Raw genomic sequence first — 17845 nt, forward strand, 5'->3', positions numbered from 1 at the left:
ATAAAAATTCGTCTTTGAGTTGGTTCATAACACTTGTAACCATGGTGCCGTGAACTATATCCCAGAAATATACACCGAATGGATCGATAGTTAATCTTGTGTTTATTATACGGACGTAGGTAGGGGTAACATGCGCAGCCAAACACTTTGAGAAACTTGTAATCCGGTGCCCGTTGAAACAAGACTTCAAATGGTGATAAATTGCGCAGTGAAGGAGTGGGTAATCTGTTGATGAGGTATACAGCAGCTTCGAAGGCATGATCCCAGAAGTGAGTTGGAGTATGAGAGTGAGCCATAAGTGTGAGCCCTGTATCAACCACATGCCGATGTTTTCTTTCCACCGCACCATTTTGTTCGTGTGTATGAGGACACGACACACGATGAGCAATGCCAAACCGAATAAAGTATTGTTCTAGTTTTTGAAATTCACCTCCCCAATCAGATTGGACTGATTTTATAGTGCGAGAGAACATGTTTTCAACCATTGCCTTAAACTTCTTGAAAATACGAAACACATCTGATTTAAAAGTGATCGGATAAATCCAAGAATATTTCGAGAAATCATCCATAAATAAGACATAGTATTTGGAGCCAGATGTTGATATAGTAGGTGAAGGACCCCAAACATCTGTAAAAATTAAATCTAGAGGAGCTTGAGAGATTGAGTGAGTCATTCTTAGTGTTTGTCGATGACTCTTACCCAATTGACAAGCTTCACAGAATGAAGAACTCCTATTGTTACTCACAGGTAACTTATTCTTATTTAAAACTATTTGAACAATATTATGTGCTGGATGTCCCAGCCTATGATGCCATACTTGTTGTGTTGTTTTCTCCCCAATTCCAATGAAAGCCTTCCTCGTTTTATTAGGTATAGTTGAAGGAAGGTGGTATAATCCATCTTTACTCTTGCCGACAAGAAGAACTTTCCCCGACATACGTTCCTTGATATAGAAAACATCAGGATGAAATTCAAAATAAGCATCATTGTCTCTGGTAAATTGTTGGACTGATAATAAATTTTTCTTAACTGTAGGAACATGAAGTAAATTACGCAATGTAAAAGTACGAGAACGTGTATCTAAACAAGAAGACCCAATATGAGTTATTGGCAAACCTGATCCATTGCCAATAGTGACAACATCATTGCCGTTGTATTCAGCATGGTTTTGTATGTTTCTCACATCATGAGTGACGTGATGAGTTGCTCCTGAATCAGGATACCAAGATGGATCCGCATAGTTATAGCCAGGAACATGAGCTGCGACATTTGCAATAGCCTGCTCAGCACGATGGCTTCCTTCATTATAGCGGCTGTAACAATTGATGGCAGAATGACCATATCGGTTACAGATCTGGCATACAGTGGGAGGAGATGTGTTAGAACGATAACCAGTGTGGTTGTTGAAGCCACCACGACCACGTCCACGAGGATTGAAGCCTCCACCTCGATTAGTCATCGGCTGTTGTTGACTGCGATTCTGATTTGGAGCAGCAGAGAATGAGTGTCGCTGGGTATTGTTGATGGCAGGAGCAGCGAGTTCAGTAACATGTTGATCAGCTAAAAGGATTTCATGGCTAAGCAAGTATCCTTGGAGATCATCAAACAACACAGGTTCAGAACGTGTAGTCATAGCAGTAACAAAAGGGGCATATTCAGGACCTAGTCCATTCAAAGCATATAAGACAAGTTGTGAGTCTGAGATTGGCTGAGAAATAGCAGCTAAACTATCAGCATAAAATTTCATTTTTGTAAGGTAGTCCAAGATATTGAGGGCTCCTTTCTTAGTGTTTACCAACTGCAGCTGGAGCTGCATCATTCTAGCTTGAGATTGTGAAGCAAAGATCCGTTCCAGTCTTTCCCGCGCCTCTTGAGAGGTTGTGACTCCAAGCATCTGAGTGTGCACACTTTGTGATAAAGAAGATAAAATTCCACTAAGCAACAATTGGTCTTTTTGCTGCCATGTTAAAAAGGCTGGATTGGGGCTTTCGATGGTCTCCTCTGAGTCTGGTACGTGTAGCATAACAGTTGGAGGTGGTTGTGGATACGTTCCATCGAGAAATCCTGTGTAGCCATGGCCACGAACGAACGACATCATCTGTGATTTCCATAGCAGGTGGTTGGTATCATCCAGCTTAATGGTGAGTACATGATTAAAATTGAAGGAAGAAGCCATTTGTAGGTAAAAAAAATTGTATAAGAAAACTGATAACCACAGGCTATCTTGATACCATATCAGACTAGGAGTTTTAGTATAATTGTTCTTCCTTGAAAACCAAGGAGAGACCAGGAGATATTTATATTTATGTGTACACAGAATATCTTACAGGAATATCTTACAGGATCACATATTTGAGGAAAGCCTAAATACTCATTACACTAGTTTCCTTATCTTACAGGATTCTCATAACTACCTATAATCTTAGGATATCTTCGGTGTCGTCATAGTATCCTTGACAGTGATGAGGCAAAGAATTACACTAAAGTGAGTGATCTGATAGACCATCACAGCAAACAATGGAAAGTCGACCTCATAAGAAGACTCTTCACATCTTCTGATGCGGAAACAAATTCTTCAAACTCGAATTGCTGCGACAAACTATGACAGGATGGTTTGGACTCTGACGCGCAATGGCAGATTCACTGTAAAATCAGCATATAACAAGTTGGTGGATATCAAAACAAACATGCAGGAGATATTCGATGCAGAGACAACAACAATATACAAGAAAATTTGGGCAATGAACACTCTGCCAAGAGTCAGACACTTTATATGGAAGTGTTTTAGTGACTTAGTTCCGAGTAATGAAATACTGGCAAGACCCATGCAATGCAGAGGGGAAGAATGCAGAATATGCAACCAGGGTATAGAAACAACATATCATATACTATGGGAATGTGCTTTCTCAAGAGCAGTTCTTTTATCTACCCCAGGAGCTAGTAGAAGTGTTCAAAGGAACCATAATTCTGTCAATGATTGGATCAGAAGTTGGTTTGAAGATGATATGAACAATTTAGATGAAGACTGGGTAGAAAAAATGGCAAACTCAGTGTGGGAAATCTGGAAAGCACGCTCTAAGTTTGTTTTTGAAAACATCAAACTAAACCCAATACAGGTAATCAATACCATTCAGCAATTGAACCTGGTAACATGGAAGAAGATGAAGAAGAAGCACAGTTCAGTTCATGGCAACATACTTGCAAGAAATAATTCAGTACAAAATCGATGGATACCACCTGCCATTCCATACTTTTCAATTTGTTGTGATGCAACATTTAAAATAACAGATAAAATTCATTCTGGCATTGGACTAGTTCTGCGTAATTTTGCAAGAAAATTCGAGCAAGCAAGGTGTGCCTATGCAGATGGATACTTAAGCGCGGAACATGCAGAGTGTGAGGGATTGCTTCAAGGTATGAAGTGGGCTGAGGAACTCAATTTACAACACATAATCTTTGAGTTAGATGCGCAAATTGTAGTGGAGGCAATAACTCAAGATTTGGAGACATGGGAGAATTTTTCAACTATCTTAGAAATTAAGAATATACTTAGCAGTCATCCACTGTGGAGGTGCAAGTTTATTAGAAGAAAATGTAATAAGCCAGCAGACTTTTTGGCTAAACATGCCAGAATCTTTAGAGTTTGTAAGACTTGGCAAGTCTTTCCACCATCTTTCATTGCAAATGTAATCTGGGAGAATGCATATATATATCTTGCACCCCCAACTCATTAAACAATAAAATTCTTATTTTTACATAAAAAAAAAAAATTACTATCTCATTTCCATATTAGAGATCCTAATTTTCTAGAAACACGAATTCTTAAACTCATGAAATGATTAGAATATTAATTTTCTCCAACATTTCATTTGTACTGCAGATAGTTGATATCTTCCCTTCTTTCTATGTGCGGACTTGCTTTCATTGGTATACTCTTGCTTCACTTGTTTTCCCACACAACTCATACTATACAAAATCATCCGATCAAACTAAATGTGTAGTATTTATAGTTCAAATATCAATGTTCATCCAAAATGTGCAGGGGGGACTTTAATGTGAACTTTTTGAATCCCTTTGTAGCTGATTTATGTGAGGCACTATGCTGAACTATGAATTACTTGGTTCATGTTTATTTCCACTATGTATTGCTGACTTATGCATGGAACAATATGACTACAAGAAGGTCCTAATATTTCCACATGAATATTACCTCACAAATGAAACTTTTGTCACTTAACTTGTGAACTCAGTACACATACAAATGGCTGAAAAGGTGAAGTTAATGCGAGGTTTTGAAACATGGTTGCTAACACGGATACTAATTTGTCTAGAATTGTACCAAAATTTATATAAGATAAAACGTCTTTACTAAAATCGTGCGCCTCCAAACATACTGGGTCCCACTATTAACAGTGGTGGTGTTGAAATGAGTTTGACTCATTTGATCGGTGCTAGTTCGTAAAGCGTTCAATTTGAGATTGTATTGATTCTTATTAATCTTGTGGGTAATGGAAGGGATGATTAACTTTTCAGATCGATGTAATCCGTGAGATATGTTGCAGTCGGCAATGTGTATGTTTATCAATGTGATTCCGCATCTTATGCTACTATTTGCTTTATTTCCTTCCGTGGCAATGATTTTGATTATTTTCTCTCCTTTTTTTTAAGCAAGAATACCAAGTACCAATTCGGCTATTGCATAACGAAATATTTTTTTATACCCTAAATTAGTGGTCCCAAGACTACATCCAAACTCCTTAAATCGGAGTGGATTTTTGACAATTACGGTGTTCGAATCCTTATCTCCACGGTGTAAAGGAACATGCCAAACACCAGTATTTATGACAATTTATGATTAGCCAATGAGATACAAATCCCTATTTTTTTTAAATTACTAAAACATATGGCAATTAACTATTAATATCTAGCCGAGGGAAGTTTTGGTTGCGAGTATTAAAATACTTGTATTTAATTTTCTCCAACATCTTCATGGTATTATATGGGGGTTTTCCTGTAAAACTATTCTCGGTTATGCTTTTCCGTTACTTAGCTACTACAAAAAATTCATCCTTAGCCAAATATATTTATATATACTATACTAAGAGTTAGTTAATCAAATCACAAGAGACTCATTTTCTTGTACTGCTCATGCAAAGGAAAACTAATGCGAACTCTTGGAAGAAGGGGTCCTTATCTTTCCACATGAAAATGAAATCGCACAAAAATTTTTGTCACTTTGCGTTTATGTCACATGAGTTGGTAATCTATGCAGCCTGTGGTACTCCCATGAGCTGTGCAGCCATATCACCGTCACGAAAGTTGCCACCTTTTGAAACATGAGAAACATAATCATTCATCAATCATGTTGTAGGACCCTATGGATTCAAAAATTATCTTCTAGAAAATCATTTATTGATGTAACTGCTTGTTGGGAAGGACGAAATGAGCATCCAACGGTGGAAACTTATGCAAACATGCAATACTACATTTCAATTCTTCTTTGCCTCATAATTAATAAACCGTGACAAATCTTCTTGAGACCCACTTACTTCAACATTAAACATGAAAGCAACGTTATTTCTCTAAAGCTGAAACACTAATACTTAACACATTGAAGCGTACGTTTAATGGCCTAAATGTTACATTGCCCTTAATTAATTAGATCTATAAGTACTCTTCTTGTTCATCCGGTAACATGAGCCACAAATTGTTATCAAGATAATTGTTCCAGAAGTTGTCGTTGTCTCTAATGGCAACTACAAAATGAAACTTAGCTTATATAAAGACAACTCTCTTTATTGATATTTAGAAAATCTCTCAAAACTAAACATGAGCTCTAATCTTGCTCGTATGATCAACCACAACTTTGGTGATCATATATATATAGAACTATGAATTCCTTTTCCTACTCCTATTACCTTATTACATGTCTTTCCTTTTCTTGGAACTAGATGACTTCTAATTCCCTTAGGATTATATCAATTTCCTAATCTTGTCCTAACCAGCTTGTTAGTGACTTCTATGTTGAAGTTTAACCAACATTCTCCCTGTTAAGCTTCAACCTTACCCGTGACATATCTTGTACTCCAATCAATTGTCTCATTTCTTCAAACTTGATCCGAGCTAATGCCTTTGTCAATATATCTTCTTTCTGCTCATTTCCTGGTATGTGTTCAACGTTGATGATCTCCTTCTCGATACATTCTCGTATGAAATGATACCTTTTGTGAATGTGTTTCGTCTTCCCATGAAACACTGGATTTTTAGTGAGTGCAATTGCAGACTTATTATCAATCTTGATGAGAAATTTTTCAGGTTCTCCTCCTTTGATTTCACCCAACAGTTCTTGAAGCCATATTGATTGTTTAGCTGCTTCTGTTGCAGCCATAAACTCAGCTTCACAGGATGAGAGGGCTACAGTGTCTTGCTTCTGTGAACACCATGTAATAGGTGCTTCTCCTAGATAAAATATATGACTAGTTGTACTTTTTCCATCATCTTGGTCAATATTATGACTGCTGTCACTATACCCAGCAATTCCTTTTGATCCTCCTCGACCATACTTCAACCCACAGCTGATTGTTCCTCTTAGATATCTCAATATCTGCTTTATTACATTACCATGAGACTTGCATGGCCTCTGCATATAACGGCTTGCTACTCCCACAGAGAAAGCCAAGTCTGGTCTTGTGTGTAACAAGTATCTAAGGCATCCAACATTTCTTCTATAACTCGTTGGATCAATCTCAACTTCTTCTTGTGCCTTTGAAACTTTAAGTCCAAACTCCGTTGGTATCTTAGTTGGATTACAAGTTTCAAGTCCTGCTTCTTTCAGAATTCTCCTTGCATAAGCTTCTTGTTTAATCTGAATCCCATCTACTCCTTGATGGACTTCTATGCCAAGGTAATAAGTGAGTTTTTCGAGGTATGACATCTCAAACTTTGATGACATTTCTCTCTTGAACTCATTGATCACCTTAAGGGAGTTGCCAGTCAAAAATAGATCATCTACATAGACTGCAATCACAAGAAGCGTTCCCTTTTATTCTCTTATGTATACTGATGTTTCTTTAGAGCACTTAACAAATCTTATTTCTCTTAAGATTTGATCTAACTTTGTATTCCAGGCTCGAGGAGCTTGTCTTAGAACATATAGAGCTTTTGATAACTTATAAACCTTATGCTCTTGTCCTTTTACTTCAAAACCTTCTGGTTGTTCAGCATACACATCTTCTCGCAATTCACCATGTAAGAATGTTTTCTTAACGTCTAAGTGGTGAATTTCCCATGAGTTTGATGCTGCTTCTGCTATTAAGAGACGAATTTTCTCTAGTCTAGCAACTGGTGCGAAAACTTCATCAAAGTCTATGCCTGATTCTTGAACGTATCCCTTAGCTACAAGTCTTGCTTTATATTTGTTGACAGTACCATCAGCATTCCGTTTTATTTTGAAGATCCACTTAAGACCAATCACTTTTACCCCACCTGGATTATCAACTAGAAACCAAGTCTTGTTTCTGTTGATTGAAATAATTTCTTCTCTACATGCTTGTGTTCATTTAGTCGAGACCTTTGCATCCTGAAAATTCCTTGGCTCATCATTAACAAAAAGTAGCATTATCTCACATTCTTCTGCAGCTTTAAGAACATAATCCTCCAGATACTGTGGCTTTTGTATCTGTCTTGTTGATTTTCGCAGTGGAATGGGTTGAGTTATTTCATCGATCTCCTCTTCTTATTCTTCTTCTTCTTCTTGTTCTTCTACTTCTTCGTTATTCTCAGTGTTTTCATTATTCTCTTCTTCTTCTTGATTAACATCATTGTTTCCATTGGTATTGATGATTATGGGTCCTTCGCCTTCATCAATTACTTGACCCCATCTCATGTGAAACATTCCTGGATCCCTACTTGGTCCATCATTAGTTTCTTTCCAGTTTGCTTTTTCATCGAATACCACATCTCGACTCACTATTACTCTTTTCTTTGTTGGATTGAATAATATGTAAGCTTTGAATCTGTCAAATGCTTCACTCTTTTCTTTAATAAGAATATACCACATATATCTTGAGAAGTCATCTATAATAAAAAATATGTATTTGTTATTTGCAAGGGTTTTTGGTATAATAGGACCACATAAATCAGCATGAAGAAGCTCTAATGGCTTTGAGGCTCTGAATGTTGTTGCTTTTGGGAAGCCTTGACGAGTTTGTTTCCCAACTAAACATGATTCACAGATTTTTGCTTCATCATTTATCTGTGGTAGTCCTCGAACCATCTTGTTTTGAGACATTTCCTTTAAAGTTCTAAAGCTTATGTGTCCTAACCTTGCGTGCCACTTCCATGTATGATCTTCCAGTCTCATATTCAGACACAATGGCCTTCCAATCATGAGACTTATCTTGTAGAGTCTATTCTGTGAGCGTGAGACTCTAACTAAAAGTCTTCCACTTGGGTCATGAACTGTTAGATAATCTTGTCGCATTCTAACATCATATATATCCAACTTCTGTAGCTTGTCCTAAACTTAGAATGTTGCTTTGTAAGTTTGGGATGAAGTAGATGTTTGTGACAAGCTTCTGTTCTCCGGTCTTGCTCTGAAATAGAATTGATCCTTTCCCTTCAATTTCTACAGAAGATCCATCCCCAAACTTCACTTGTCCTTTGATTTTCTCATTGAGTTCAGAAAAGTAGTGTCTCTAACCAGTTATGTGATTGCTGGCTCCATTATCTAAATACCAGATTCCTTCTTCTCCATCCTTTGATTCGTAGTTCTTTGGTATTAGTTTCCCTTCGTTTAAGAATACAACTTTCCCTTGTTTCATTCTTGTTTGCTTCTTCCATCTTTTGTATTCTTTCAGGGCATACATAGGAGAAGTGTCCTGGTTTATCACATCTGTAAAAAATAATGTTTGATCTATCATTCTTTTCTTTCCCTTGGTTTTGATCATTCTGACTTGTTGTTCTATCTTGTGAGTTAAACCTTCCTCCCCTTCCTCGGCCTCTGTTTCCTTTTCCACCTCTTCCACGACCTCTTCCTCTTGTCGCAGAGTTTTGTTGGTAAGAGTTTGTGTACAAGAGTTTTCCTTGAGTTTCTTCGTTGTTTTCTTCATCAAGGATTCTCTCTTCATATGCTTTCAATCTTCCAATTATATCTTCATAGCTAGTCTTCTTTAAATCTAAGACTTGTTCGAGAGAAGCTATGATATGAATATACTTGGATCTTGGTAAACTATTGAGAAACTTCTGTACCAGTTTATCTTCATCAATGGATTGTCCAAGTGATGCAGCTTTTGAGGCTATCTCTGATAGCTTTCCTGCAAAGCTATCAATAGTATCAGTGTCTTTCATCTTCACTCTTTCAAATTCAGACATTAAGGTTTGCAGACGGGCTTCTTTAACTCGATCAGCTCCGAGATTACGTGCCTTTATTGCATCCCAAATTTTCTTTGAAGTTTCCTGCTCTCCAACTTGTAGAACAAGACATTCTGGTATTGCTTGAAAGAGTAATCCAATGACAACATTGTTTTTGTCTGGGTCCAATGTACCAGGATCAATTGTTTCCCAAACTTTGTAGATTTTCATCAGTACCTTCATTCTCATGGCCCATACTGTGTAGTTTGTGGCGTTGAGGATTGGAACTTGTATTGATGGTGGTGTGAACTGTTTTGCACCCACAATGGTGGTTTCGTTTTCCATGGCTCAGAAACAAGCTCTGATACCAATTAATGACAACTGCAAGATGAAACTTAGCTTATATAAAAACAACTCTCTTTATTGATGTTTAGAAAATCTCTCAAAACTAAACACAAGCTCTAATCTTGCTCATATGATCAACCACAACTTTGGTGATCATATATATATAGAACTATGAATTCCTTTTCCTAGTTCTATTACCTTATTACATGTCTTTCCTTTTCTTAGAATTAGATGACTTTTAATTCCCTTAGGATTACATCAATTTCCTAATCTTGTCCTAACCAGCTTGTTAGTGACTTCTATGTTGAAGTTTAACCAACAGTCTCCAGCACTACCGCCTTCTTCTAACCCTTTATCGTCATCAACACTACAGTACTAAGCATGTTGATCTTTACTACCATCATTTTTACCCTTTGTCATGCCTTCCTTAACACCTTTGGTTGTATTGCCTTTGGTTATTAATGAGGCATTATTATTATAAGTAACTTGTTTCTTCTTCGACAGTGAATCTTCTTTGTCTGCTTCTGCAGTGAACTTTTCGAGGTAATCATCGACTGCTAATGGCACACATTTGTTAATATTTTTGTTAACAACTTGTGAATTATTAGGCAACCCAGCTGGTGTATCAATGTTGTTATTATTCATTCCTGTTGGTGTTCTCACTGTATTCATGTTCCACTGAGATGTCATGATCAAGGTTCGAGGTTGAGGTCTTAAAACTTGGGTGATAATATGTTTACTACTGGTAAGATCTATAGTATTAACCTTTGGACTATGTCGCTTACGTTTTAGATTCTGGCAGCGATCATGGTCTTGGCCGTAACGATGACCTGACTTCTTACTCATGGCAACTTCAGAATTGTATTTAGAGAAACAAGTTCTCTTCAAGTGAGTGTTGTAGTAATTCTTGATATCACTTGCCGTTCTTCCGGGAAGTCTGCCAGCAATTAATGACCACCTGCAAGAGTCCGAGATTGTTGGAATTAGACAGTTATCTTTTACATGATTATGATTTTCATGCACACTTGCAGCCGGGTATCAAGTCAAGTGTGGACAAAACAATTATTTAAAACACATGTGGAAAGATTCATTTTTTCTTCCTAGCTTCAATTATTTTCCTAGATGCTATTTTCTGCTCACCTCTTTAATGTCATTTTGGAATGAGCTAATGACCTTAAACAACTGATGTGGGGTGACAGAAGTGTAGGGAAGAGGTTCAATGTTCTTAGAACCGACGGGCCACGGCTACAAATTACAGTTATACGTTTGTAGATCTCTTCGGCTTAATCATTTTTCTCAAAAAAAGAAAAAGAATTAATAAGGTCGCAGAGAAGAAGTCTGTCTGTATTAATTTTTTATTTCTTGGAGAGCCAGAAGTCTCAAAGAAATTGAACGAAGTACTAATTAAGCTAGCTAATTCGAACGAAACTTTGATATATAATGGCTAAAAAGAGCGGCCACATATCATCATGCGATTCATTCCACCCACAATTTATACATGTCTCTCACGTTAAGTTCTTGCAGAAATTTGAATTAATATATATATATACTTGCCTGTTACCAAGAAGCTTATGCATCCTGATGATGAGATCCACTTCATCAGGTTTGAACTCTCCTCTTATAATATTTGGTTGTAAATAGTTCAACCACCTCAATCTACAGCTTTTCCGACATCGATTCAGCCCTGTATGAATTTAGCAAAACGAAGTCATACATATTCAAAATTTTGAAACAACTGATAACATTATTAGAGTATTGAAAAAGTACGAGAACATGTACAAGATATTTATCCAAACCCCATTAGATTTGTAGCAGCAAGCTACTTAATTAAGCTTAATTTCTATATAGTTTATATATTTGGATTCCTTTCTTCTAAATATAATTCGGTAAGCCGGTAACGCGTATATATAACCTGCTCTAAGAGGAACTAGACGCCATTTTCCTTCACCATACTCCATTATACATTTTCTAAGAAGTATATCTTCTTCTTTGAAGAACCCTCCATACTAGGAAAATGATGCAACAAATGTTTTTTTCTTTTAATAATTATTATTGAAGTATATGGTCTCTACCCTAAACTTGTTATATTTATAGCATCTATAAGTAGCAATAAGTGGGCACGGTAAATTCAAACAAACAAAATCTTGGATGTGACGTCCAAGTAGATAATGGAGTCTACATGTACGTACAGTGGTTCATGGCTACTTTGGATACTACGTAGAAACCAACGTGTAAATGATTTAGCCAAATTAATTTGTAGAAGTAGAATGTTTGTTAGTTTTCCAAATAAATCAGTTCAGTGTGAAGAATTGTTTCTAGAAAACTTTAGTGCTGCGTTAAGGACCTTCTCCTGTCAAGCTTTTAGCATAAAAGAGAAAAACATAGACAACCCTTGTAAATCACGGGATGACTGTCACGAGAATGATAATATCATATTATTATTATTAAAAGTGATAAGTGTACGAGAATGATACCGAGCTAGCTGTCTGTCCTACCAATTTGTTCACTTTTACAGCAATCCCAGGCTCCTTAAAAATCAGAAATCAAGGGACTAGGGCCATGAGGTATAGAGGTTGGTAACTAGCGCAAGCTGCATAGCTAACTCCTGTCAAACTGTAGAGTTTTGAGTGAAAAAAGGAGCAATAAATACCGGATTTTGAGAGTGAAAGATATGAATTATCAATTTTTCAGGCAAATAAAAAGAGATCAACATTTGTAATAAATAACTAATCAAGCAATACTTTATTGTTGTCTCTCTGTCGTTCTTTTATTCTCCTTCTCTTCTTGGTCTTCCTTTGTCTCCTGCCTTATATGTAGTTTTGTGCATTGTTATGGATTTAGAAAACAAAAACTATAGACAAACAATATTTTAGACAATATTAAAACAACCCTCTCACATAACTTCTAATTGTAGTGCCCAAAAATGGACACCCTGTTAACTCCATATGAGATGATGTTTTAGTGTTATTATTTGTACCCAATTAAAATATGATCCGTGCCATAATGGTCGGGGTTTGTGTTGGTGTTGCTGTAAAATGAGACATTGTTAACTTATATGACCACGGTAGTATTTTTTTTTTTTCCTTTCTGGTAACGAAGTTTTCTTTCTATTTTCTATAAATGATGGTTTACGAAACACCCTTTTTAACACATATGATGAGGCACAATAGGTCCCCATAATACATAGTCATTCGTTTTTGCAATTTTATATGGGTTATTAATACTACCTTGGGATTAAACAACCACTTCAAGCAATACTAACAATTTACTGAAAATTGGTTGTCCGTGCATGTAAACTTTACAGTACCTTCATTTATTGGACCGTCTGGGGATGCTTAATCAACTTCCTAATTGTATTATATGAAAGTTCAAAAGCAAAATGAGTAGCTCATGTCCTACCTAAATTGAGCCCAGTTACATAAGTGGCATTTCTTCTCGCCTTAAACACTATCAACTTTCCAAACAAAAGGCTTCTCTAAGCAAAAAAGAAAGTGAGTTTATTACCTTACTGATGTATTTCCCCCTTGTATATATTTTGAATATTAATAAAGACACCTCGGCTTTTTGCACCATTTGATGCTACCTAGACTCTATACTAAATTAATGATATCAAAATTGACCACCATTGCACCTAGATTCTATACTAAGTTAATGATATCATGATTGATCACCATTGCACATCTAAAATGCCTAGTTACCACTCAAGATATGATACCCTTCATTTTCTTTGGATTGTTCCCAATGGTTGCTTTGTTGTCATTCCCCCATGCACTAACAGTTGAAATTTTCTTCAGCCCGCTGTGCCATTCTACTAATCGAACTCAACTATATATCACGTGAAAAGAACTAATCTTAAAAAATTATGGGCCCTATACCATTTATGTAAGAGTAAAATACGTTGTATGACTGTGATATTACAATCACCTGCAAAACGAATAACTAAATTGAAGAAAATGAAATAGTTCATCTCCCATAGTATATTCATTTTAACAGTATTTCATTAGAGAATGTTAATAGGTTCATACAGTTGTTTTACTATAACAATATTTTCGTTCGTGTCAGCTGTTCATCCCAGCTGGTTCATGTTCTTTTTAACAGTAGTTTGATTCATACAGCTGACCTCATCAAGCTGTTTTACTATAACAGATACTGAGAGGAATTGCCAATCTTCGCCCAATGCTGGTGAGAAATTCTAGTTCTTCTTCCCAAAAAAGGAAAATGCTGAAAAGATATCAGAGACGGTCATGAGAAATAGTAGTTTTCAAATTATAAAACAAAAGAAAAATCGAAATCAAAACCATATCATACTTATACTTTATGTACCACATACTTTGAAGATGAGTGAAAGCAAGCAACCTTGGAATCAGTTTATGCAGGACTCAACAGAGCAGGGTTGCAGAAATGCCAAATAAAATACTATGTAATCTTAGATTCTTACACTATTTAAAGTGAATTTCTCTATTCTTCCTAATGAATTTGAAACCCTTATGATTTGTCTCCATTTTTTGCATTACTAAAAACAATTACCAACAATAACCACGTAATCAAGAAATTACAGAACAACCAATAAAAAATGGGACTCTTTTTGTGAATTACCAAGATTTAACAAAGAAGATTTTTTTTTATCTGCTCATTAAAACAGTAGGAAAAAATAAGAAAAATATAAACTTGATGGGAAAACATCAAATTATGACCTTTCACAATCCTCGAACATTATCAGAAATAAATTTTGTCACATCCTAAATTCTTGATTCCTAAACATGATATTAATCCCATAGAACTTATAGGTCCATCTACAACATTCACATTCAATTATGAATTACAAAGATTTTAAAAGACAACACGTGATATTATTGCTTCATATTTGATTTGCGGTATATGAAAATGAGATCGACAATGTTAAATTTAATCCAATTTATATCTACAATACTACTTCACCATAAGTTGTTATTTGTTCCATTAAGCTTTCGTAGATTGTAGACTTACATAACTTGATTCTAATAAGGTCCAACCTTTTGTTCGAGCACGCCAACCTTCTTTCTTCTTAGCTTTTCGACAATGGATATCCTAGTTATGTTTATATACATGAGTGGAAACATAAGTATTTAGTTAAAATCAAAAGACAAATATCAACATCAATTATCAGATCCTACAATCAATGCTAAGATTATAAGTGAAGATTTTTTAAAAGCAAACAACTGAAAACAACTTACAGCTGCTATTAGAAAGTGTGAGAAGATATGTACTCGTAGATAACTCAATCTCGGATTAACATCAAAAATATGTATACCAATTGTGATAACAGAACACAACCATGAATATAAAACAACTTACAAATATTACTGCAGTATTTTCATAATTGCCGACATCACGATCTACTGGTTAGGTCTTCCTTGAAACACAAAACTACATGGTATAAGTATTAGAGAACTACATACATGAGAGTAAAAATGAAAATAGGAAAATTATATAAAAAACTTTGGACTGCAGATGAAAAACAATGCAACCTTCCTTGACTGTTCGTAACACTTGAGAAACCTACAATATTAGAATGATCAAAGTCAGTAAAAACGAAATAAGAGTACCTTTGTAATATGGATAGGGGGTGAGAGCTTGTGTTTCCAATTTCTCAGATAGGGGTCTAGGGTATAAATACAATTACCTTAAATACTTAAATAATGGATTCTCACTTGCTTAGCAAAGACATCAACAAAAAAATTTGTGCCAAGACCTACAATGCTACATAAAAATAGCAACAAAAATGAAACACATTCAATATGAAGTCACCAAAATGCTTCCCTAAAATACAAATTTAAACCATGGGATTCAGATGAAAATGACTTCCTCTCGATTCTTATTATTCGCTCTTCTTTGTTACCACCATGCATCTTTGCAGCATATAATTGCATCAATATGATATGCCGATTCTTGATTGCAGTTGGCACAAACTTTTGGCTCCCACTTTTCTTTGTCTCTAATATATACAAAATTATCAACCGAGAATGATAGACTAATATAAATCTGTGAAATCCCAAAATTCGTTGTTTAGCTTCCTTTGCTCATTCAAAAGCAAATCCACCACAGAAGTTGTAATTAGGGAATTAAAATTTCAATATTTATTCAAAATCTCATCATACGTAAAACCTTCTACAGTTTGCTTTCATACCAATAAAACATCCTGAAATCAAATAAAAGAATTCCCCCTAAAGTTCAAGCAGACGAAAAAACAAAGGGGAAGAGGTGAAAGTAACACAATACAAAAGATAGTGATGTTAAACTTCAGGGGATGGGTGTTGTAACTACGCCACTAGTGAATCGACAACTGTTAAAAAAATTGTGAACCAGAAATCTAGGGCTTACTTTTGATACTGGAAAATAAAACCCAATATTAAGAGAGAAATAATAAACCTGATTTAAAGATGAATCATACCTGTTTTTCTTCGATTTGTTGGACATATTTCCAGATGCATGAGAAGAAAGTTTGTGGGTGAGTTTATGAGGTTCAAGAAGATTCCATTCCATTCAATTCCACTCCATTAATTGCAAAGAAGAATAATTCTCAAGCTTAGGGGATTATTTACAGATGAAAGCTGGTATTGGATAAAAAATGTAAATGCATTTGTTTTCATTCCAAGTATAACATTTTCTTGAGAGCGTGTTAATGAACTGTATGATCTGATATCACATATGTATGATAGGTGGACTCACTAAAGTTTTTCACTTCTCCATCTTGATTTCTAGTTCGATTTCTTTGTTAAACTCTTTGATTATATGTTTGAGATTTTCTTTTAAGCTCGATTTAAGTTTAGATGTTTTAAAACAAAAACTATTGTTGGAATTTTTTTGTTTTTAGAATGTCTAGCTAAATCCTTTTTTCCCAATGTGTTTACAGATTATCTTTTTCCTGATGGCGTTGTTCAGGTTATCCGAAGTGGTTAAGGCGTATGCAGAGATTACTCTAAAGCTCGTTGCAGCTCTAGTGATCAAGATGTTTGTCGTTGTTGATTGGATTTTCTCCATGGATGTTCTCAGTGGTTCCGTTCCGGCTCAGTCTAGAAATCGGTACTGCCGTAATTCTCGCTCTTTCAAATATCAAAATTTCAATTTCCGTCAAATCAATTACCTAATTTGGTGCTTTCCCTTTCTACCAATCTTCCGGTCAACCAATTATCTCGCAGTTGCCTTACCAATAAGATATTTCTATATGAAAAATCTTCCCTTTTTAATAGATTATTCTCAAGAATATTTAAAAACCCTAAATCAGAATAATTCGTGTTATATATGCTTGAACTATTTTCATAACAATACAGAAGCAGTAATCCTTTTTCATTATCAAAAAATGGCTGAGGAAAATGTTCAGAATATCACAGATTTGGTTCGAAAGTTTGAAACTGCTACTTTGGAACTGGGTGAGTCTTCTGAAATAATAGTTCACAATCAAGAACAAGAAGTAGCTGAAGAAACCTCTGAGCGGGAATTTTGCCTTATTCGTAAAATCATTATTGAAGGAAACATGGGTTTGAAGACAGTTGAAAATAACATAGGCTATTCATGGCCTTTCCTTGCTGAAGATGAAGTTCAGATTGTGGAGATAGACACCAAATTCATGGTGTTTAAGTTTAATGAATGAAATACTGTGAAGAAATTTTTTGATACAAGGCCATGGAGCATCAATGGATGGCTAGTAATATTGCATCACTATAGTGCATATATGATCTACCAAGAGTTAGATTGGACCCATCAGTGTTTCTGGATTCAGCTGAAGAAACTTCTCCCAAAACATATGAATTTGGATGCAGTCAGGAAGATGGGATCACTAATGGGTGAAGTCATTGTTGTAGACCCTCCAAATGCTATTCCTAAAGCAGGTGATCCAGTTAAAGTGTGTGTTATTTTGGATGTTAATAATCCATTGAGAAGAGGAGTTCTAGCTATGACTGAAACTGGATGTACAAGATGGATAAAAAATTTCTATGAAAAACAACCTAAGAAGTTTTGTCCCAACTGCTTTATTCTTAATCATATCAAAGGTGTCTGCAAAGCCGCAACTGAATACCTGGAACCTAAGAAAGCTCACTATTTTGGTCTTAAGAATCTCAAAGGAAAAAGCAAAATAATGGAACCAAAGACTCTAGGACAAGTTCCAGT

At 35.6% G+C, this 17845-nt stretch overlaps 1 protein-coding gene across 1 annotated transcript; it reads right to left on the bottom strand.

The window, feature by feature from the left end:
* Positions 1 to 10072: 10072 nt before the first annotated feature.
* On the bottom strand, positions 10073 to 16219 carry LOC113324125 (transcription factor MYB75-like). The gene is made up of 6 exons (XM_026572460.1): positions 16128 to 16219; positions 15388 to 15436; positions 15176 to 15235; positions 11610 to 11703; positions 11252 to 11381; positions 10073 to 10655 (listed from the first exon to the last, which is right to left on the bottom strand). Exons 1-6 carry the CDS (start codon positions 16217 to 16219, stop codon positions 10073 to 10075), a joined length of 1008 nt encoding a protein of 335 aa, XP_026428245.1.
* Positions 16220 to 17845: the final 1626 nt, after the last annotated feature.

Source organism: Papaver somniferum, chromosome 11 (genome assembly GCF_003573695.1).
Source record: "Papaver somniferum cultivar HN1 chromosome 11, ASM357369v1, whole genome shotgun sequence".
NCBI classification, from domain to species: domain Eukaryota; kingdom Viridiplantae; phylum Streptophyta; class Magnoliopsida; order Ranunculales; family Papaveraceae; genus Papaver; species Papaver somniferum.

Excerpts from the sequence above, each read along its gene's own strand:
- LOC113324125 (XM_026572460.1), bottom strand. The coding sequence starts at position 16,219 with ATGGAATGGAATCTTCTTGAACCTCATAAACTCACCCACAAACTTTCT. Across the intron at positions 15,437-16,127 it reads AACAAATCGAAGAAAAACAG|CATTGTAGGTCTTGGCACAA; the intron begins GTATGATTCATC and ends ATTTTTATGTAG. Across the intron at positions 11,704-15,175 it reads TTTTTCATCTGCAGTCCAAA|TATGGAGGGTTCTTCAAAGA; the intron begins GTTTTTTATATA and ends TCATTTTCCTAG.